Here is a 22,717-nt window from a genome sequence, read left to right on the forward strand (position 1 = left end):
TTTTAAATTCACTTTACAGTTTAGAGCCGGGCGGTGGTGGCACACGCCTTTAATCCCAGCCCTCGGGAGATAGAGGGAGGCGGATCTCTGTGAGTTCGAGGCCAGCCTGTCTACAAGAGCTAGTTCCAGGACAGGAACCAAAAGCTACGGAGAAACCCTGTCTCGAAAATTCAAAAAAAAAATGCAGTTTAGATGCTTTCTATATGAATCAAGAAGTACAAAAAATGCTAAGTACATTTTCATTGATTAATATACAAAATTCCTGTGAGGACCAGATTTTGAATCATTCAGTACACACATTCATGTTGGGTGGGCATGGTGGCACATCTGAGATACCAACAGTTGGGAGGCAGACACAGAAGATCCTTAGACCAGCTGGCTAACTGGCAAGGAGCCCTGAGTTCAAGAGAGAGTCCTGGCCTCAGCTCAACATATAAGGTGAAGAGTGACTGAGGAAGGGATCCTATGTCAACCTCTGGCCTCCACACAGAGGTACATGTGAACATGCATACATACATGCACACACCACAAGATGTTAACTTCATCCAAACTGTTTACTTACTGTGACATCATGGTCATGGCACATTCGATAGGAGTCATTAATTTCCTAATTGCATCTTCGGTTAAGAGCTCAGGACAATGTGCAACAAAACTCCTCATGGCTAGAGAAAAATTTTTAAAGATTTAGAGAAATCTTCACGAACCTAAATAAACGCTAAGCATTATACAGCGGTAAGGACATCTACAGTTCTCTAGCTGGGCGGTGGTGGAGCACGTCTTTAATCCCAGCACTTAGGAGGCAGAGGCAAGTGGATCTCTGTGAGGTTGAGGACAGCCTGGTCTACACAGTCAGTTCCAGGACAGGCTTCAAAATCTAGAGAAACCCTGTCTACAAAAAACAAAGCACGTCTACAGTTCTCAATTACTGTAAAATGGAAGGTGTGTCGAACCAAAAGAAAAGCCAGGAACAACTACAGAGAAAAATTATCCGAAAAGGAATGGAAGATAGAAATGGAGGGAGGAAGCTATGTTAGGAGGTTCTGAGCAGGAATTCAGATGACTACAAAGAAAGCAGGTTGAGGGCTTGATAGGAGTGAACAGATGGTCTATGGAGGAATAGCTATGCCCAAGCACGCCTCAGATATGCAGGAGCACACTGGCAACCCTGCCCGCCCGACCCTTAAGTCTCTCTCCAACTGTAGGGAAGGAAACATTTTTTTTTTTTAATGCTAGGAGAAACCAAAGCAGAACAGAGACCCACAGAAATTCTAGTTCCCAAATAAATAATCTGGAACCTGCCGTATCTACCTTTATGGAATGCTGGGGTTTGAACAAATAGTAACAGCTACACACCAGGGAACAATACCAAGAAAAGTGGTTTCATAATGCAAGGAAAGGTAGCTTCAGTTAGCAGATGAGCTTGCTTCTCTGTGTTGGACGTCTGACGTGTGCCTGCAACTACTGGGAATAAAGGAGCATGGGCCCCAGCGCCTGACCTGACACTGTCACACTTCTCAGGTCTTGGCTTCATTTGTACTGCATAATAACAACATTCCGGCTACTGTTGTGATGCTAGTTTTCTATTAGTAGCAAACTGGACTTATTTATAAAGTTTCTGTAATCTAAGAGTCCACAAATTAAACAACAGATATTAAAATAAAAACTTAAAGTGATTCTTCCATTACTTACAAATATTTTGGTGACAAAAAAAATCACTAAATAGTAATATAAAAATATTCTGAAAGTGCTTTCCATGTTTTCAGTTCTTACCACATAAAGCTCCAGCACGACCTTCCAGTGTTACCTGCCAGGTAAAAGAATCTCCCCGTGCCTTCTCAGCCTCCAGTTCCTTTAAGGAACGGGGGAACACGTTTCGCCACAATAGCAACATCTTGGGGAGGTGGTAACGAACAACAGACGGTCCTAAGCAGCAAATAAAGAACACAAAACTGCAATTATGATATATACAAAAACAAAAGTCAAAGAAAGCGTCCACTGGGTAAGACGATACAGGCCTGTAATACCAGCGCATGGGATGTAGAGGCTGGAAACGAGGCCAGCCAGGGCTACCATGAGACCCTGTCCCAACAAATGAAAAGCACCAAAACCAAAGGACCACAGAGAACCACAGCAGCGGAAGAGGACCAGAGTCTGAATAAGTGCTCTCAACACCTCTGTCATTTCACTCGATCTTTTATGCTTAAAATTAACTTTCCTTTCAGAATGCTTTCATCCGCTGGGTAAAATAGGAAGTACCAAAACACAATAAAATTACTTTAAAAGTGTTGGTATTTTTTAGTACATATGTGTACAAGATGTTATTAAAATTTACCTTGAATACATTAAGAATACTGTGTTCTACAGTATCCATAATATTTGGTGAAAATTTTCCATAAACACATGTGAACATGAACATAGACACCTACTCTCACACACACAAGTTCATGCCCCTCCATTCGTGGGCAGTGTGAGTTAGCTACATGGAGAAACACAATATTTACATTCCTAAGATATTCATTAAAATGAACCAATAACATACTTAACATAAACTTCTGGAAAAGAGCTAGCAATTTTTCTTCAGAAAGCAGGTCAATACAGTGCCCAGGGGACAGACTTTAACTTCTTAGTGTGCGCACACCCACTTTGCGGAGCGAGCGGGCGAACTGAGAGGCAGCTCTAGTCATGGCTGTAATACGCACTTCTGTCCCATGCACAAGGCTAGACTTTGCACCTAAGATTTATCACAGTGCTCAGGAAAGTGAAGCAGCACCAGGACCGCAGAAACAGGACTTCTCCACTACTAAAGCCACGACTCTGCTCGGGCAGTCCCATTTTCCCACACTGTCTCACCCAAGACTCCGCTCCAGCAGTTTCAATTTCCCCTAGAATCTCACCCAAGACTCCGCTCCAGCAGTTTCAATTTCCCCCACAGTCTCACCCAAGACTCCACTCGGGCAGTTTCAATTTCCCCAATAGTCTCACTCCTTCAATGACTTTAAACTTGTTAAATAAACCATGACTATTCTTTTGGAAAAGGTAAAACTTTAGAAAAGTTTGAACTAAAAAAGTAATTACTGAAAAGAAATATCAACTCCTGAATAATAGATAATACATCTTTATTATTATTATTAACCTCATTCAAAGACTAAATACTTTTAAATTAAATCTGCATTAGGGCCACTGACAGCTACAGAGTCAGCCAAGGTGCTCATACCTAAAGTCATGAGTGCTCCAAGCAGAAGCCAGCCAGCTTGGGTGCGCTGCAGAGACAGCCTGCTGTTTTGAGCAGCGGTCCGTAACAGGTCTTCAGCAATACTGACTACCATCTGCAAGAGAAGTCGGTGAATAAGCAATAACAAACAGACAGCTTGTGAATGTTACTAAACCGGCTGTCCCTTCCTGCTCTTGCGAGCATATTTCCAGAGCCGCCCGATGGAATGCTACTCTGCTCCGGCACCAATGGCTCCTGATGACCCAAAGTGTGCTGTGTAGAGTAATCGCTGGCATCATGCTGCCCAGTTTCATCCTGACCCCACCGCAGACTGGCTTTCTAATACGGGCAACTTAACATCTTTGCCTTAGTTCCCACCTTGTAAAACAGGAGTGCCAACCTCACCTTTGCCAGGGTTAAGTATGTCAGTACAGGACTGACACTGGTGCTAGCCAAGGTAACCCCTTAAGAAACTATTATTTACTGGTACTAGCTATTATTCAAGAACTTGTTGAACCACTGTGAGGCATCTGCCTTCAAGCTAATCTTACAGAGCACAGAGACTAGATAGCGAAGATTCAGGGAGAATGAAGGAGAACGTAGCATACGAGTAAATGATAAAATACTATATTGAGTAGTGACGGTCGGCAAAGGAAAACTAACACAGACCAGGTGGTTTTGGTGAGAATTCAGAAAGAAGGTTGAACCTGGGCCTGTAAACAAATAAGCTGAAGTCTGACAGAGAGAACAAGAAATTTTCCTGTAAAAAGGCCCAAAGGCTGACAGGGCATGAGAAAGATCAGGAGGTTAATCTGAGCAGAACAGAGGGAATTCGGAATGAAGAGGCAGACCACAGATCCAATTCTCTGTCAACCAGATAGAAGACTGTATTTTATTCTGCATATCAGGTAGCCCCTTAGGAACACCAAAGTGAAAAGGTGTGGGGAACACGGGAGACCGAAGTTCAAGGAGGAAAAACCAATGAGGAAACAATCAAATTGAAAAGGTGACGAAGTCTCGAATCCTCAAGTAGCAGCTGGATGGAGGTCTAAGTGTGACAGAGAAAGGAGAGTGTAAAACTGAAGCCTGTACCTGCCCTGATGTAGGATCCCTCTGTATGCTGGGAATACCATTGGTTAATAAAGAAACTGTCCTGGGCCTGCACAGAGCAGAATAGAGAGAGTCAGGCGGGGAAAACTAAACTGAATGCTGGGAGAAAGAAGGCCGAATCAAGAGCAGCCATGGAGCTGCCACAGGGGACAGACACTAGCCCTAAGCCGGAACCTTGCTGGTAGGCCACAAGCCTCGTGGTAAAATATAAAATAATGGAAATGGGTTAATTCTAGATGTAAGAGCTAGCTAATAATATGCTTAAGTAATTGGCCAAGCAGTGACTTAAATAATAGTTTTCTGTCTGATTATTTCAGGAGTCTGGGTGACCAAGAAGCAAACAAGCAGCCTCCTTATAACACTGCCCAAGTTAAACTACAAACAATATTTACAAACACTTAAGATTCCTAGAGAAGAGGACAGTATTATACACTGTAATATGTATATACTAGCAAGTAAGAAAGTAGTATATAGTACGTATGGCAGTAATATGTGCTATGTATATGTGTATGTATTAGTATACTACTAGACTATACAGAGTATGTACTATGATTGTAGCATACACTATGTGTATATATACTATGTATGATAGCATTATATGCTATATATATAGTAGTATACTACATAGAAAATATACTACAGAGTATGTGTTATGATAGTAGTATACACTGGAAAGAAAAGGAGATAATGGCTTATTAAAACAATTTAATTTTTAATTATTTTTAAATACTAAATATGGCTATTGCTTATTCTCTGCCATTTTAAAACAAGCAATGTAATTATTTTTAAAAACTGAAAAAACAGCAGGCACAGTGGCACTTAACTATAGTCTAGTTACTCAAGAGGCAGAGACAGGAAGACTGGCGCTCAAACAACACACACACACACACACACACACACACACCATCTGTCTCTCTCTCCAAAGTATACTCAAGAACTCAAGAAATTGGTCATCAAAAGAACAAATAATCCAATAAAAAATGGGGTACAGACCTAAACAGAGAACTCTCAACAGAGGAATCTAAAATGGCTGAAAGACACTTAAGAAAATGCTCAACATCCTTAGCCATCAGAGAAATGCAAATCAAAACAACTCTGAGATTCCATCTTACACCTGCAAGAATGGCAAGATTAAAACACTGATGACAACTTATGCTGGAGAGGTTGTGGGGTAAAGGGAACACTTCTGCATTGCTGGTGGGAGTACAAGCTGGTACAGCCGCTTTGGATATCAGTATGGCAATTTCTCAAAAAATTAGGAAACAACCTTCCTCAAGACCCAGCAATACAGCTTTTGTGTATATACCCAAAGGATACTCAATCATACCACAAGGACATGTGCTCAAGTATGTTCATAGTAGCACTGTTTGTCATAGCCAGAACCTGGAAACAACCTAAATGCCCCTCAACTAAAGAATGGATAAGAAAAATGTGGTATATTTACATAGTGGAGTACTGGTGCAGGAAAATTGTCTGTATTCTGTCAATCATGTTTTAAATAAACGCTGATTGGCCAGGCCGAAAATATAGGGGGAAAACCAGACAGAAAGTAGAAATGATGTAATGAAAACAGGAGAATTCTGGGAAGGAGGAAGTTGATTCCTCCCACTCCTGCCCAGATCACTGAAGCAGCAGGATGTGATCTGCCCCACTGAAAAAAGGTACTGAGCCACATGGCTAACATAGATCAGAAAAATGGGTTAATCAAGATGTGAGAGTTAGCCAGTGAGAGGCTAGAGCTAATGGGCCAATCAGCTTTATAACTTATAGAAGTCTATGTGTGATTTTCTCTGGGACTAAACAGCTGGGGGACACAGAAAACACAAACAAAACAAGCCTGGCCCCCGTTCATGTTACAGAGTACAGCACAGCAGAAAAAAAATAATGACATCTTGAAATTTGTGGGCAAATGGATGGATCTAGAAAACATCATTTTGAGTGAGGTAACCCAGACCCAGAAAGACAAATATAGTATGTACTCACTTATAAATAGCTTTTAAACATAAAGCAAAGAAAAACCAGCCTATAACTCACAATCCCAGAGAACATAAACAATAATGAGAACCCTAAGAGAGACATACATAGATCTAATCTGCATGGGAAGTAGAAAAAGACAAGATCTTTGGCTTGAGTAAATTGGGAGCATGGGGGCCATGGGAGAGGGTAGAAAGGAAGGGGGAGGAAGGGGGAAGAGCGGAGAAAAAATATAACTCAATAAAAACTATATATATCAGAAATAAGGGTTATGAGTTTTAAATGATTATTACATAGCTGTTTTTCTTCTAAAATAAATTTTAACATGATACTATACACAGATAAAACCTATTATTCCTAGGAGGACTAACTATCTGATTTCAGTTAGGGTCTGCTAACTACAGTCCACATTTCCAATTATCATCTGATTGCCTGGCTCAGCATTAAGGACAGTAGAGCTCCATCAGGAAGCAGAGCCCACGCCAGCATACAGACTTCTGTCATACCTTGCCTTTGGCATGAGGAATGCCCAAAGGACACTGATGCACTCCACCCAACAAAGCAGCCATCGCAAAACTGTATCCACTAACAGCTTCCGGTGAAGTCTTCAGGTTGTTGAGCCGTTCTGCACACCTATCTAGAAATGGTGTCACCTGGAAGGGCAATGCCACAGCCACACAACGCAGACACCATGCAGCAGCAAGCCGAGCAGCCATGCTTGGATGAAGAAGCACGGAAGTCACAATCTCCAAAAGTCCTAGAAAGAAAATCCCAAAACTATCTCTATTGAGGAAAAATGATTTCAGTATAATAATTAAAATATCAGTCCCTGTAATTTCAGTTCCCTACCTTTCCCAAAAAGCACTTTTGTGGTTCATAAATAGTAGGATGCTTTAAAGGAACATATTGTGCAAAGACTATAATTACATCCAGTGAAATATAGAAGTTGAAGTTAGGCATGGTGACTCATGTCTGTAACCTCAGCACTTGGGAAACTGAGGCAGGCAGATCTTTGAGTTTGAGGACATGCTGGTTTACATAGTGACTTTTATGCCAGTTACAGCTACTTAGATCTGCCTTCAAAAAGTAAATAAGTAAAGTTGCTATGAAGTTATACGAAAGTCTTCAGCAAAGTTTGACCAATTAGAAATATTTCTCACAGCTGATTTGTCTCATGAAACTTTTAATATTTAATTCAATATTCCTATTACTGTGAAGATGAATTTAAATACAACCCGACGATCTGCTAGTCATGATAACAAGTAACTGAGAGTTAAATTCCCATCAGAACTCTAATCTGAAACATTCCAGCAGGCCCTAGAGGCCGCACCTATGGACGCTTCCTGAATAAGAGGAGAGGCGGTGGCACTCAGGCTCTGCACCAGGCTCCCGAGCTCCTGGAGGGCACAGACCATGACGTGCTGGCTCGCTGCAATGTCTGCTGCTCCGGATTTGTTCTCACTGCTTGTATCATTCACTACAGCCTCTGAAACACAGAATCAGGTGTTGATGTGAGCGGAATGAGCGGTGACTGTCTTTTAATCTATATGCCTCAGATCCGTTTTATACCAGCTGATTCCTACATGTTAGAAACTATGCAGTTATTGCTTAGTGGCAAACTCGTGTAACAAAGTACTGATTGAGTTCTTAGGGGCAGGGACTCACGTGCGGATTCCTCAGAACAACTTGTTGGAATTAGCTCTGTCCTGCCACGCTTGTTCTCGGGACTGCACTCAGGCCATCAAGCTTAGTGCCAAGCACCTTCGGCTGCTGAGCTGTCTTGCCAGCCCTGAACTGACATTAAAATACTCTTGGATAGATTCACAACAATGCTAAAATACATACTGTATAGGTGTGCTGCTTCCAAGAATACAACTTAGGAGGAGCAGGAATTCACAACGTTTTGCAAAAGCAGACTCAGATACAGGGATGGACCTCAATAGTAAAGCACTTGCCTTGCATGCTTGTGGTCTTGAGTTCAATCTCTAACCCCACAGAAAACAAACAAAAAGAAACCACCAGCAAAACAGATTTGGGGGTAAAAGACTTAGGTTCTAATAGCAACTGCATGTAAGTTCTGTGACAGGCATGCTACTTGATGTTGCTGTGTCGAGTTCCTCATCTGTAAGGGGACTTCCTCACCTGTGTCAAAGGCTCTTGTGTTGACACCCTTAGGTTAACAATGCATACACAGCACTCAACCCATCCTGCTACAGAACACATCGGTGAGCATAAGTAGCTGTCATTATTGTTGTTACTACTGCGTCAAGTGCTCCAAAATACTAGAGGCCTTGCTGTCAAATTACTGACAAGAAAACAGATTCAAAAGGGAAGTGAGCTTAAATTTACTGCACGCTCCTCCCTGTTCCCACTTGCCTTCAAGTCTCTTCCTAAAACCTCTCAGTAGCCACTAGAATTAAAATGTATTTCATGTGAGACAACTAAACATGCCTTGACAAACTACTAATCGAGAGTACAGTCTGGCTCACAAATCCCTGCCTCATATAAACATGTTGCTGCTTAATTCAGTAATTAGGATCGTTAAGGTCAAATAGCTAGTCTATAGTCATAACATTAATGCCAACCACTTAACACAAGGCTCCTGGCACTGAAACACTTGAAGGAACATGTGACTCTTTCCCCAGTTGTGAATACAGGATAGATTATTACTTAGGTATACCTAAGAATACCTCGTTAATTCAAAAACACTTTCATTAATAATCTTCAGTTATCTCTATGTTCTTAAAAAGTTTGTTAAGCTATTAAAACGACAAAACAACAACCAAACTGTACATTTACTTTGTTAACATTATAAGACAATTAAATGATTATATATTCTGATTATATTTAGTTAGATCCTTATTTTCAAAGGCCTCCTGGGGCAATACAATTTGCCTCACTAAAAATTAGTATCTATTTCCAGTGGTGATAAAACTAAACTGTCTTATACATTTCTAGGTTGCCTTACTTAGGTCTGTGAAGTGCATCACACACCCTACAAAGGCAGGAACTTTGTGCCATTCATTTAAATCTTGTCACTGTTCTTCATGGCTCAGATATTTAATGTTGTCTATGGAATGACCCCTTTCTGGAAAGAATTTCTTTCCAGGGCTACAGCTGAGTGGGAGGGGTAAGGTTTAAGTCCTACAGCACAGGAACGTAACTAGGTAGAGACAACCGTGTACTACAGAACAGCTGGGAGAGAGGATGTCAAGAGTTTCCCGCAGAGAGGGTTCACGTGTGGGGTGGTGGACAAGCCACGTGCCCTGATCTGAGCATCACGTGTGAATAATAAACGCTAAATTGTCACACTTTATGATTTCTTAAAATTATTGAACTTTTAAAACATATCATGCAAGGGGCAGACGGTTGTCTGTAATTATTACTCTCTACGTCTTCAGGTTAAGTCTATTAGAGAAGTGAAAGAATATATTTTTATATAGGAGGCTTCAAGCAGAAAATGACAACAGATAATCTCACACAGATAAAAAACAACACACTAGTGTATTCTGGGAAACTTAGAAGTAGCAAAGGCACAAGGAATGAAACCAAAACTAAAACCTTACCAACATGCCACTCATTTTTAAAACTTGGTTTCAATACAATTCTGTGCTGCTTTAATATTTTTTTAAAGTACTCAATAAAACTGACTATGAGGAGCTGGGGCAAAGGCTCAGAGGACAAGGCTAGTCCCAGCACTCACATGGTGGCTCACAACCATCTGCACCTCGAGGTCCAGGGGACCTGAGCCCCTTCTGACCGCCACAGGCACCAAGCATGCACATGGTGCACATGTGTGTTTTCACACAAACATTCCCTCATAAAATGAGTTAATGTAATATAAAATTCATTTTTAAATTACTATGAAAATCAGTCCCAAAAGATACAAATAACCAGAGATGTTAGTATTTATTAAGAATAAAAACCCTAGCACTTTCAAGACTGAGGGAGGAAAACTGAAAGTTGGAAGTCAGCCCGGGATACATAGTAAGACCCTATCCAAAGACAGAAAGGAAGGAAGGGAGGGAGGGAAGGAAGAAAAGGGGGAGAGAAGAAGGGAGGGGAACGGGGAAGGAGACTAAACTACATGGCTAGGGTCATAAGCATCACACACGGTGACAACATTTTCACTTACCCACTGCTTTCATCTGTTTTCCAATAGCCTGGCAGATTTCCTTGGCAGCTGCTATCTGGGCTTTCTCACCCAGCAAACTGCCCACAGTGGCTCTCAGGATGAAGGAGACACATCGCCTTGAGTACACAGCGTCCACATGTGTGTGTGTTGCTCGGGGATGGGAAACCAGATCAAGCACATGTGACAGAAATGTGGCGAAGCTACGCTCCAGCCACTGACCACCCAATGTGGTCACAAAAACAACGTATGCCTATAAACACATTAAGACACAGCCTTAGATTCCTCTGGGCAAATGAACAGAAGCACAGAAACAACGATAGCAGCATACAAAAAAGTTATACTTGAGATTAAAGCATAGCAAAGTTAAATTTCACATTTTTTAAAAAAACACTTCTGTCACAGGAATTACTAGTAGGATTTTTGAATGAAACAATTCTTTGTTTTTGTTCTGTTTATGTGTGAGGCAGGGTCTCATTGTGAAGTCCTAACAGACCTGGAACTCACTATATGGACCAGGTCTGAACTCACAAAGACCCACCTGCCTCAACTAGGACTAAAGGCATGTGCCACCATTCCTGTACTGAATAAAACAATTATTGAAAGAGCCAGGCAATCTCAGCATTGAGGGGATCACCTCAAACCCCAGGGCAGTCTGCATCACAGTGAGTTTCAGGCCAGCCTGGACCACAGCGTGAGACACTGTATCTAAAACTCCAAGTCAAAAACAACACAAAGTCTCAAGATAAAGCCACCCATGAAGAACACAAAGGGAATGTGCTGAAGGTGAAAAGGAAAGCTAAGTCCATTCGGGATCAGTCAGGTAACAATGCGGAACAGAAACTCTCATCCCACACAAACACCAAGAGTTGCAGTGCACCTTCCAGGGAGGTCCCCAAGACAAGCCGAAGGCTTCCATCTCACTTTTGTTTCAGGGACAAGGCACCGTTGTGGTGACTTTGACCAGGAGCATGAGCCATGTTATCTTACCAGATGTTATCAGATCAGTAACCACTAGTAATTACTTGGAAATTATAATTCCAAGTCACATTCAATTGTATATCCATCAGAGATTAGTCACTGACAAATCCAATCCAAGCATAAATCACTTATTTTTAGTCAAGAGGTATATGGAGAATATTATAATCTAAATGCCTAAGTTATTAAAGTCTAAATACAGTTCTAAACAAACCAACTTACTTTGTTATATTGCTTCTGATTTCAATTTTATTTCATGTATTTACTTTTTGAGACAAAGTATCCACTATGGAGCCTAGTCTGGCCTTGAACTAAGGATGGCCTATCTCAGTCTCCGATGCTCACTACCATCTTAGACAAAACGTACTTTATAACTTATGTGTTGTGAAATAAAATCTGAGGGTTTTTTTTAGATGTTTACATGCACATAGTAGAAATGGACTTATTTATACATCAAGAATTTAACTTTTAGTCTGGGGATGTAGCTCAGTGGCAGGGCACTTACTTGTCTAGAAGGTATAATGCCCTGGGATCTAAAACCCAGGGCCCCTCCCACCTCAAAAGAAACAGGAAAGAAAAAAAGAGAATTAACCTTTCTTACATGTATGCAATAAAATCTGGAATCTGAATTAATCCATTCATGGGTTAAATTTTCTTAAAGACACCAGACACTAAATTTTCTCGTATGTTGTTACGAAAGCCTTCCGTGAATTTGTTCACACGTGCCATACACACCTGCGTCACTCCGACTCTCACTTCGCGGTTAACAGACCCTCCGACTTTCAACATTTCTCCTCCGCTCTTCAGGAAACCTGACCCTCCACGCAGGAATCCTGTGGCCATGAGTTCTAAAACCTCTTCAAACGTTGCTCGCTTCACATTCTGACGCATGACTTTATGGAAAACAAGTAAGTTTAAGAGCAAATGAGTTTCTAAAGCAGAATTACTAACATTTCTAATATTCTAGTTAAGTTTTCAAGTAATGATTTTTAAGAGTATTATAATATAGAAAAGGTCACAGTGTCTTATAAACAAAAGCTCGAATGCATTTTTGAAGCAAAAAAGTGCTAAGAGGAAGAAGCTAGGGAACAAGTCAGTAAGTCTGTAGGCAGGTTAGGAACAGTTACTATGTGCAGCCCCTATAAGAACACCAGGCGCCTGTTCCTGCCACTGCTGACAGTTCTCATTCCCAAATGAGGACACAGACAACTTTTTTCCCCTCCTAAAGATCTAATTCAAATTTTTATTTTTGTGGAAGTGCATGCTTCTTCCTATGTACATGTAGGCACCGACAGAGGACCGAAGAGGGCATCAGATGCCCTGGGGCTGGAGTTACAAGTGGTTGTGAGCTGCCCAATATGGGTGCCGGGGAAGAAATCAGGTCTGTGGAAAGAGTTGCAAGTACTTTTAACCACTGAGCTATCTCTCCAGCCCCCCCAAAGGACCTATATAGCAGTTACCAATGTATTAAACTCCAGGTGTCAAATTGCAGGGAAAGTGTCATTTAGGTTCTTTCATTTGATGAAGAAGATATCTAACAATTTAAATCTCTTTAAAGTGGCCTCCATGAGCGATAACTAACTTAGAAGAGAGCATTTTCTAAACTTTCAAATACCTGCAATAGTCTACTGCAGGGCTAGCCAACAATACCTGTTGCCTGTTTCGGCATCAAGGCTGTAGCCATGACTGTGCCTAGAAGCTTAGACACTGCGACTCGTACCCCGTAGTTTGAGTTTTCCAGGGCCTTAAAGCAGAGGGTAGCTATGTTTTCTAGTTCAGCAGTCCACATGAACACAGCTTCATTCTGTAGTTCCAGAAGACACTGTAATTAAAAACAAGGCAAAAGGTAAGTGATAACTTATGCTCACTCCCAGAAATACACAAAGAACTGGACAAACATATGAACAGTTTTCAAAACTATGTATCAGGCAATGAAGGGAAGTCCTTTAAGAAAAAAATACCTAATTCCTTAAAGTAAGCCAAAATGGAACTAAAGATAGAACAGAAATCAGGGATCTAGAAAACAGAAATACAGTCTTGGGTGACTGGCTTTTTGGTTTTGGGTTTTTCCCCTATGCAACATAGGGAATTGAAGCTGGGCCATAGCCTCGTACATGTAAAGTAGAACTCACTGCTGAGCTACAGGTCCAGCAAAACCAAAACAAAACAGAAATAAAACCTAAGCCACCAATTGATCTGATAAATATCTATCTAATTGATCAAGGAAAAGAAAAAAAGATATAAATTACCAAAATTAGGAAGGAGAGAAATAATAATCACTGCAGATTTACAACTTAATCAAAACTTAATAGATTACCTGAGTAATATATATTCTAAAATTGACTTTGTACTTTAAAATCTTATGCACTGATTAATTCAACCAAATATTTATGCAAAAAATAATGTTAATTTAGCCGGGCAGTAGTGGCACATGCCTTTAATCCCAGCACTTGGCAGGCAGAGGCAGGTGGATTCTCTGTGAGTTTGAGGCCAGCCTGGTCTACAAGAGCTAGTTCCAGGACAGGCTCCAAAGCTACAGAGAAACCCTGTCTCAAAAAACCAAATAAATAAATAAATAAATAAATGCTAATTCTATATAAACTCTTCCAGAAAATTGAAGAGAACTTTCAATTATTCCATGAAGTCAGTATCTGCTAAGTCCTGAAACTTCATGAAGACATTCTGAGAAGAAAACCATGGGGCTGAAGAGATGCCTCCACGGTAAAGACCACTTATAAGAGGATCCAGGTTCAGTTACCAGCACCCCCTCGGTGGTGACAACCATCAGTAACTACAGTTCCAGGACAGCTGTTCCGCCACAGGTACCAAGCATGCATCTGGTGCACATACACACACACAGGCAAAAACTCTTACATATAAAATAAAAATAAATAAATATTTTTAAAAAGGAAAAAAAACTTACACTAACATCCCTCAGGGACAAAAATACAAAAATATCATGCAAACATTACATCACTCTAATACAATATCCAAAAGGCCAGCACTCCTAGTGCTAGGGAGGCTTAGGCATAAAGATCTCAAGTTCAAGGTCATCTAGAATTTCACAGTGAGACACTGCCTCAAATCAAAACAAAACAAATGAAAAGGGTGATACAGCATAACCAAGTAAAGTAATCCTGGAAATACAGCTGGTTAAAATTCTAAAACTAGTCAATGTGATCTACATTAGCAGACTAAAGAAGAAAACTCTATGATCATTTCCATAGACGCTCAAAAAGTAAAGACAATTAAAACTGGGGAAATCTGAAGACCAGTAGATTACATCAATATCAACGTCCAAATTGCTACTACAAAGGGAATGTAGCAAAAGTTATAAGGATTGCTCCATGTTTCTTATAGTTGCATATGGGCCCACAATTTTGGAAGGCTGTGGACCTTAAGATGAGGCTTAGCTAAAGGAAGAGGGTCACTGTGGAATGGGGTGCTTACAGCAGTTTTCTGTCCTCTCGCTGTTCCCTGCACTACCAAGATATGAACAGCAGGCACACATTAGTCCTACTACCATCCCCCGATAGACTGTACCCTAAACCCACAAGGCAAGTCCTACCGCCATCCCCCGATAGACTGTACCCTAAAACCACAAGGCAAGTCCTACTGCCATCCCCCGATAGACTGTACCCTAAAACCACAAGGCAAGTCCTACTGTCATCCCCCGATAGACTGTACCCTAAAACCACAAGGCAAGTCCTACCGCCATCCCCGATAGACTGTACCCTAAAACCACAAGGCAAGTCCTACCGTCATCCCCCGATAGACTGTACCCTAAAACCACAAGGCAAGTCCTACTATCATCTTTCCATGATAGACTAGATTCTAAAAACCACAAGACAAAACCAAAACCCTCCCCTTAAGTCAACTCACAGATTTCAAAGAAATATTCTATCTTAGGTAAAGAATAAATCAATCATCTGTAAAGCACTCTCAGAACTCAGTAATGAGAGAAATTTGAAGCAATGGTCACTACTGAAATACATCTTTCTTAATATAAAATATGAATGATAAACACCTAAAAATATGCTTACCATTTGCTATTAGAGAAAGGCATGCTAAGACCATGAGACACTCAGTCACATCTATTAGAATGACTAAAGCAAAAACTTTGATTATCAAATAATGATGAAGACGTGGAAGAATAGAAATCTCTTACAGTAACAAAAGCAAAAAGGCAGAAATTTAAACCTATACAAACACTTGAAGAAATGAGCAGTTTCTTAAAAGGTTAAACAAATCTTAGCCATTCCAAATAAAACATATTGACTCAAATAAAAGCACAGGCCCACAAAATAATCTGCACACAGATGCTCACAAAAGCTTTTTTTGGTAATAGCCAAAGGTATTTAAAGGAATAAGAAAGGTGAAGCATCCATACAATGAAAGGGTACTAAATAATAGAAAGGTATGAACTACGGAAACAGACACACATAAATCTCAAAATATCTGTACTTTCATGAAAGAAGTCACATAGCCACACAAAAGCACATACCACATACTCCCCTTCATATGCAGTTCTAGAAAATATAGCTAGCACATTAAAGCAAACCAAAAATGCTCATAATTTAAGAACTTTAAAAGAATAAAAATTAACTGTTTAAGAGAAGCACCATAATGGACGACATTATAAACAGACTGGGTACTCACCTTGGCCACTGCACACCGGACGGCCATCGACCTGTCGGTTAGGAGGGATCGAGCATTCTTGTAAATGTCACGGTGAGAGGAAGCTGCCGCACCCCCCAATCCAGTCAGCACTTTCTGCAGACTCATTAGGATCTCACTTCGCCCTTGAGACTGAACGTGAACGTAAGGCAGACTTTAAAACCACATTGTCAAATGAATCCCATCATTTAATAAGAACCCACTAAGATATAACAACTCTTGGGGCCAATTATCTTATCTCCAAATTGTGACAGTGAGGAAAAGCATTGGATTAGGAATTCCACAAAGTACCCGAACTATAAGACTAAGTATTGACATCATCTGAGAAGTCCGTTCTCCTGGACTGGAAATGAGACTGCAAGCTGGGGACACAGGTTAGAGACAGAGCACTCGCCCAGGGTGTGCTATGCCCTGAATTTATTCCCAAGTATACACATAAAAAATTATATCCGAGTCTTGAGCTTAGTCTACATTTTGTCTATCAGACATTGATAAGTGATCTACAGCCAAACTGACTCGACAAAACAGAACAATTTCACTTGATATCATCATCAGTTTTGAATTCTGCACCCTTCAGAAACAAATGTTAAGTCTTAAACCCCTTTACTCGTGACTGTGACTGCAAACAAGGTAACTGCAGTTGAAGACAAAGATGATGTCATATGGAGTAGGTGGCAACCTACTAAATCTAGGAAAGAAGGCACAGCTCTCCCCTAGAGCCTGTGGAGGAAAGATGAGCCTGTGACCTTTGATCCCTGGGTGCCAGAACTGTGGGCAAGAAGCCTCTGCTGTTCTATGATGCACAGTGTACAGCAATGGATTATGGCAGACACATGAAACTGATACACTAGCTGTGACACAAAAAATAAAAATGCCAAAAAATATAAAATGGCGATTGAAAAATAGAATTAAGTAAAAAGTAATAGGTAAGCTTACTCATTTAAAAACCATTGGAATCCCCTCCAAAAAATGAGAAAATAGACATTAGAAAAAAGGAGACATGGCAATCTGAAATCACTGTCCTGGTAAGCAACATGAGGACCATAGTAACAGAACAAAACATCTGTAATATTACGTCATGAGCAAGGCATCAAATACTTGCTGTAAAACTTACCTCTGCACTTTTCAGAGATTTCAACAGATTGTTCACTGTTTCTGGAAATGCACTGCCCAACATCCTTCCCATCTTCTCATAAAATGCCCCAACACAAGCCACTGCTGCCCTGTAAAATGGTCTCAGTGGTTAGTAATTAACAATTTCTGGGCTGTCAAGAGGGCTCAGTGAGTAGAGGCTGTCAAGCCCAATGTTCTGAGTTCCACTTCCAGGACCTACAGCGTAAAGAGCACTAACTCCCACAAGTCCTCTGACCTCCACACACAAAATATAGTGTGCATGTGTACACACACACACACACACACACAAATATGCAAAAGGTTTAAAGACAATTCATTATACGTTTCTGATTTTCAAAAATTAATTTGTATTTAATCTAAACATTTTAGGCTCAACTTAATCTACTCATCAGTAAACTTGTAAGCAAAATGGTCTCTACTTCGACGTTGCCTCTCTAGTGCAAACGCAGTTCAATGAGCAGGAAGGTCTGGATTCCAAAATAATTTCATTTCTTTAACTTGCTGGACTGGGTCAGCAGACTAGTCTTCCCCATTCCTAAGTCTTTTCTTTCCATCTTAGACACCACTGCTGACACCATGTCAATTCTCCCAGCTATGTCCAAAGTCTCATAGGATGATGCACATGAGGAAACCCAGCCCCTTCCTCAGATCTAGTTAGAACTTCCTGTCAGTACAATGCCTCAGGTTCCACCCACTGGGGTCTTTATGATAGGGAGTCCCTAAATCACCTAGAAAAAGAGCACGCCGGGATTCCTGTAAGCGTACTTACAGCTTTGTTGGTAAGTAGGCTGCAGTGTCATCCTTACTTCTGATAATGTCGTTGCACTTGTCTAGTGTTTGGAAAACTGTGTAAGTGTCCCCAATGCTATAAAGGGCTGCAAGATTCTTAGCTAACAATTTCCGAGTAGGTGGTCCAGGAGAGCTGCTTATTAATCCAGTTAATTGTTCAACAAGTTTCTTCTGTTTTTCTTTTACGTCTGTCTGTTATTTAAAAAAGAAAAAGAACATCATATTTTGCCAGGCGATGGTGGCGCACGCCTTTAATCCCAGCACTAGGGAGGCAGAGGCAGGCGGATCTCTGTGAGTTCGAGACCAGCCTGGTCTACAGAGCTAGTTCCAGGACAAGCTCCAAAGCCACAGAGAAACCCTGTCTCGAAAAATACCAAAAAAAAAAAAAAAGATAAATAGACCATCATATTTTTCCTTGTACCCTTATTACTTAGTAGTCAAAAATACTTAACATGTATGATGGCTCTAATAATTAAAACCTGTATTCACTAAGCATAACTCATACATAAAAACTTTTATAAAAATGAAAACTTCAGTAAGAAATGATCCACTCTTTCCTAGATTAAATCACTAGTCCCCTTTATTGTCCAAAAGTTTCATTTCAACAAAAGAGATTACTGTGTGAACCAGTTCCAGATCAACTTAGGAAGTTAAATCATATACTAATGTTTGGATGACTGATATCTAAGGTTTTCCCTTGAAAGGGCAGATAGAGTTGTCCAAAAAGTTAGGGGCTAGTAAAGGAAACCAAAAGAAATTTAGAGATCTAAGCAACAGAACATAATTCCCAGATCCACACGTAATCATTATCTAGTCAGTATCTAGAATTCACTCATTCTTTGGAAGGAGGTGAGAGGTCCTTGGACTCCCCACAGGGCAGGGAACCTGGTCTGCTCTTCCTGCTCTTTGGGCTGATGAGAGAGGGGGACTTGATTGGGAGAGGGGAGGGATATGGGAGGCGGTGGCAGGGAAGAGACAGAAATCTTTAATAAATAAATAAATAAAACAAATAAATTTAAAAAAAAGAAATGCAATGCAATTACTACAAGCCATGTACTACTCTAGGCGCTGGATACAACAGGGAAGAAAACAAAGTCTAGATCTCATGAAACTTACATTCTGGGGGGAGGGACAGGATATAAATACATGAATGGTATGAGTGCTTACTATTAAATATATTAATTAGGAAAACATCTCTCTCTAATGTGAAGTGATGAGCTATGCAGCTATCTAGGAGAACATTCCAGGGAGTGGGAACAAGACATACAACGTTTGCAAATGAAGTGTGCTTAGCACACCCGAGGACAGCAAGGTCAGGATAGCTGGGATGAAGTAGGAGAAAACAGTCAAAGACGAAGTCAGAAGAACCCAGATGATCACACTGAAGAACATTCAGTTTATTCTGAGAGAGCGCTGTAATCTAAATGTTTCACCCAGTTAACTCTGAGTGCGGAAAGTGCGGTTGCTGAACGCACACGGCAGGAGCAGGGTGGGCAATTAGAAAGCTATTGCAACAACCTGGAAGAGAGACACTGGAGAAGCAGGCGGTTGCTAATCAGCATGATAGGGGGTTTAACAAAGAAGTAAAGGACGATTTTAAGGATTTGGGAAAGGATAAGTTTGAAAAAGAAAATCACTACTTTGGTTTAGATGTGTTAGTGTTAACTCTGCGGTGTGTGTGTGGGTGTGTGTGTGTAGAAAAGGAGGAGGAGAAAGGACAGAAGAGGGAATCCCACGCTGCCCTTGAATTTACTGTGCATCTGAGGACGACTGTGAACTTTTGATCCTCCTGCTTCCACTTCCCAGGGGCTAGGATTATTGCTGTGGGCCGCCACATAAAATTGTTTTATGTGTGCTAGGAATTAAATCCAGGACTTTTTGCATGTTAGAGGCGAGTGCTCTGCCAACTGAGCTACATAGGAGCCCATGAGCTATCTTCTGAAAGGTGGGTATCTGAAATGGGGGTAGAAATCCTAAGATTAGCTATCACTAAAGAGTAACACTGACGACTCTCACAAAAAAAAACAACGTGAGTGTTGAGTATTTAACGCAGAGGATCAGCTATGTGAGATGATGGGAAAGGACCAAATAAAACAAGTCCTGACTATTAAGTTGAATAATTTGAGTTATGTGATAACTTGGAAAAAACTTTTCAGTGGAAGGAAGACAACAAAGGTTCAGTTACAGAAGATTTAAGAGGTAAGTAAAATTTCCAGTTAAAGGTTACAAGGGAATCCATGCATTTACTGTCTTTATGGCAATTAAAGTGATTCTAACAGGCAAGAACAATAGTATCAGAACACAAGTTTACAACAGCCACGACAATAGCAAAAGAACCCAAGCAAAGCCTAGGATTCCCAACAGAGAAAACAAAAAGAAATTAAGACACAAATTACTCCAACAGTTCATGGTTTTAAGGCCTGGGAGCCTTTTGAGGTTAGACTAAATCTTCACCTGGAAACAAAAGCAATGACTGGTTGATAGTCTAAAAGGGTGTACAGGAGAACACCCATCACGTCCAGCATTTCATCACTCAGGCAGCTAATGCAGGAAGACAGCAGCTTGTTTGAAGCCAGTCTGGGAAACACAATGAGTCCCAGGCCAGCCATGAATAACTAATAAAAGCCTGTCACACCAAGTAAAGTCAAAGCCAAAAAAAAAAAAAACCCCACAAAATCTTCTACGCTTCTCTCCTCATTTTAGAAGAAGGCTAGAGGCTTGTTTTCTGAAAAAACAGTTAGACAGGACAACTCTGGACAAGGAGGGATCAGGCACAACTGTGGAATGAGGTCACTGTACTAAAAAAGGAATTAAGTGAATATTTACATACTGAGTGTTGAAGTCTTCAGGCTCCCCATCCCAGTCTTTCAGTCTCTCAATCCTAGACAATTAACCACATCTCCTCCAGACACTAGAGTAGAAAAGTATCTACTAGGGAACAATCAGTCAAGAGGAACAAACTAACACAGTAAGGACAGGACTATCCTATCTGACATTCCGCCAACAAAATTCACCTTTTCCAGAACACCTTCTATGACTCACTTTTAAGTCTGAACACAGTTCTCATTTGAGGAACACATCTAATGCTTAAAAAATAAACAAAATATGAACAAAAACAACCTTGCATCAAAGAGTCTGTGTAGGAAGTAGAAGAAACAGTAAAAGTCTCTTTTAAGTCCCCAGAGAGGACATGCAGACACTGGAATCACAGGCATCACAGAGACCACTTCTAGGCACTGATGACCATGAGTGACACCAGCCACAGAGTCATCTTCTTCTCCCAGTCACACTAAGCCAAGATGTAAAGGTCCCAACAAGCAGGATTTAGTCAGGGTTTGGGTTTTGTTGCTGATCAAGAGAAAGATAAACTAGAAATTCCTGACGTGAGTGACTCATAACATTTTCAAAGCACGATGTTTAAATTTTCCTTTATATTAATCTCATGGGGGTAGAGGAGCAGTACCTACCTTGTTGGCAGCAACTAGGACTTTGTCAAGAAATCTTAACCATTCAAAGATAAACACTGGTCTCTTTGCTTCGGTGATTTGAGCCAATGCTTCTTCATTTAGCAATAAGCTGTGAGCTAACTCCATTATTGAAGTTCTTAATTCACACCTTAAACAGATTAGATAAAATTTAAAAAAAAAGAAGTGCATGTAAGGAATTTTTATTTATGTGTAGGACTGTTTGCCTACATAAATGTATGTGCACCACGTGAGTCTGCTGCCCACAGAGTTCCATCAAAGCAGGTGTTAGCTCCCTGCAACTGGAGTTAGAGATGGTTTTGAGGCACCATGTGGGCCCCGGTCCTTTTCAAAAGCACCAAGTGTTCTTAACCACTGAGCCATCTCTCCAGTCCCCACATGTAAGGATTTTTAAATATTAATATGTCAAGTCTCATAAATGCAACCACTAAGATAGGGAAATAAAGTACGGTTTCACTTCTCATTATTTCTTATTTGTTCAATATAACTTCTTTGACACACAGCCTGAGAGAACCAATTTTGAGAAGACAACGGAAGAAACAAAACTGGACATAAGAATGGAACGCAAGGAAAAATGAAAATACTGCAAAAAGGCATTATTCCCGGTAATTCATTCTACCATGAGAACCCCTAAGCAAGAAGCTCACGCCTCTTGGCGAGCTTTCTCCGTCCCTGGCTGAGTGTACCGGCACCTTTACCGGTCCCTGGCTACCAGGGCCCAGGATAAGGACCCCAGGCTTCCGACAGGCGAGGGGCGGGGCTCCGCAGTAGTAGCGCCCGAGACAACCCCTCGGCCCGAAGATGCAGACCCCGACTGCTCGGTGTCTCGGTGCACCCCGCTGCTCCGAGGGTCGCGACAGCTTAGGGCCTGAGGAAAACGCGAGTCGGGGTCGCGGGGACGCCCCAGGATGTCAGCTTCCCGTCGCGGGGGTCCCAGAGCTGTCAACCCCACGAGGCTGAGGCTCTCGGGCATTAAAACTGCAACTCCCTCCTCAGCCCTCGGCAAACGTCCCCGCGGCACAGGGATCGCGGTGCACGTCTACCGGCAGGCTTTGACAGCGCGCGGAGCCGCCTCACCTCCTAGTCTAGCAAGAGCGGAGCAGCTGAGCTCCGCCGGCAGAAGTCACGGCGGACGGACCCGGATGCCCCGCCTCTCAAACTCCTGCCAGCAGGAAGAGGGAGGAATACGCAGGCGCAGAACGCTGGTCACGCGCACGCGCACTCTTC

General features: G+C 41.3%; 1 protein-coding gene across 2 annotated transcripts in view; it reads right to left on the minus strand.

Annotated features, from left to right (window-relative positions):
* Positions 1 to 22,653, minus strand: part of Heatr5b (HEAT repeat containing 5B) — a 76,598-nt gene extending 53,945 nt beyond the window's left edge. The window contains exons 1-13 of one of the 2 annotated variants that reach the window (XM_075955768.1): positions 22,568 to 22,653; positions 21,473 to 21,620; positions 17,986 to 18,197; positions 17,197 to 17,305; positions 16,065 to 16,214; positions 13,056 to 13,227; positions 12,141 to 12,298; positions 10,431 to 10,680; positions 7,626 to 7,781; positions 6,802 to 7,052; positions 3,215 to 3,326; positions 1,771 to 1,923; positions 563 to 662 (exon numbers count right to left, since the gene is read on the minus strand). In XM_075955768.1, the coding sequence (XP_075811883.1) occupies positions 563 to 662; positions 1,771 to 1,923; positions 3,215 to 3,326; positions 6,802 to 7,052; positions 7,626 to 7,781; positions 10,431 to 10,680; positions 12,141 to 12,298; positions 13,056 to 13,227; positions 16,065 to 16,214; positions 17,197 to 17,305; positions 17,986 to 18,197; positions 21,473 to 21,598 (1,949 nt within the window). In that variant the 5' untranslated portion in view covers positions 21,599 to 21,620; positions 22,568 to 22,653. Of the gene's footprint in view, positions 1 to 562; positions 663 to 1,770; positions 1,924 to 3,214; positions 3,327 to 6,801; positions 7,053 to 7,625; positions 7,782 to 10,430; positions 10,681 to 12,140; positions 12,299 to 13,055; positions 13,228 to 16,064; positions 16,215 to 17,196; positions 17,306 to 17,985; positions 18,198 to 21,472; positions 21,757 to 22,567 lie in introns of those variants that run through there. The other variant, XM_075955767.1, reaches the window with a different exon arrangement.
* Positions 22,654 to 22,717: the final 64 nt, after the last annotated feature.

This window comes from Microtus pennsylvanicus, chromosome 21, assembly GCF_037038515.1.
Source record: "Microtus pennsylvanicus isolate mMicPen1 chromosome 21, mMicPen1.hap1, whole genome shotgun sequence".
In the NCBI taxonomy this organism is placed as follows: domain Eukaryota; kingdom Metazoa; phylum Chordata; class Mammalia; order Rodentia; family Cricetidae; genus Microtus; species Microtus pennsylvanicus.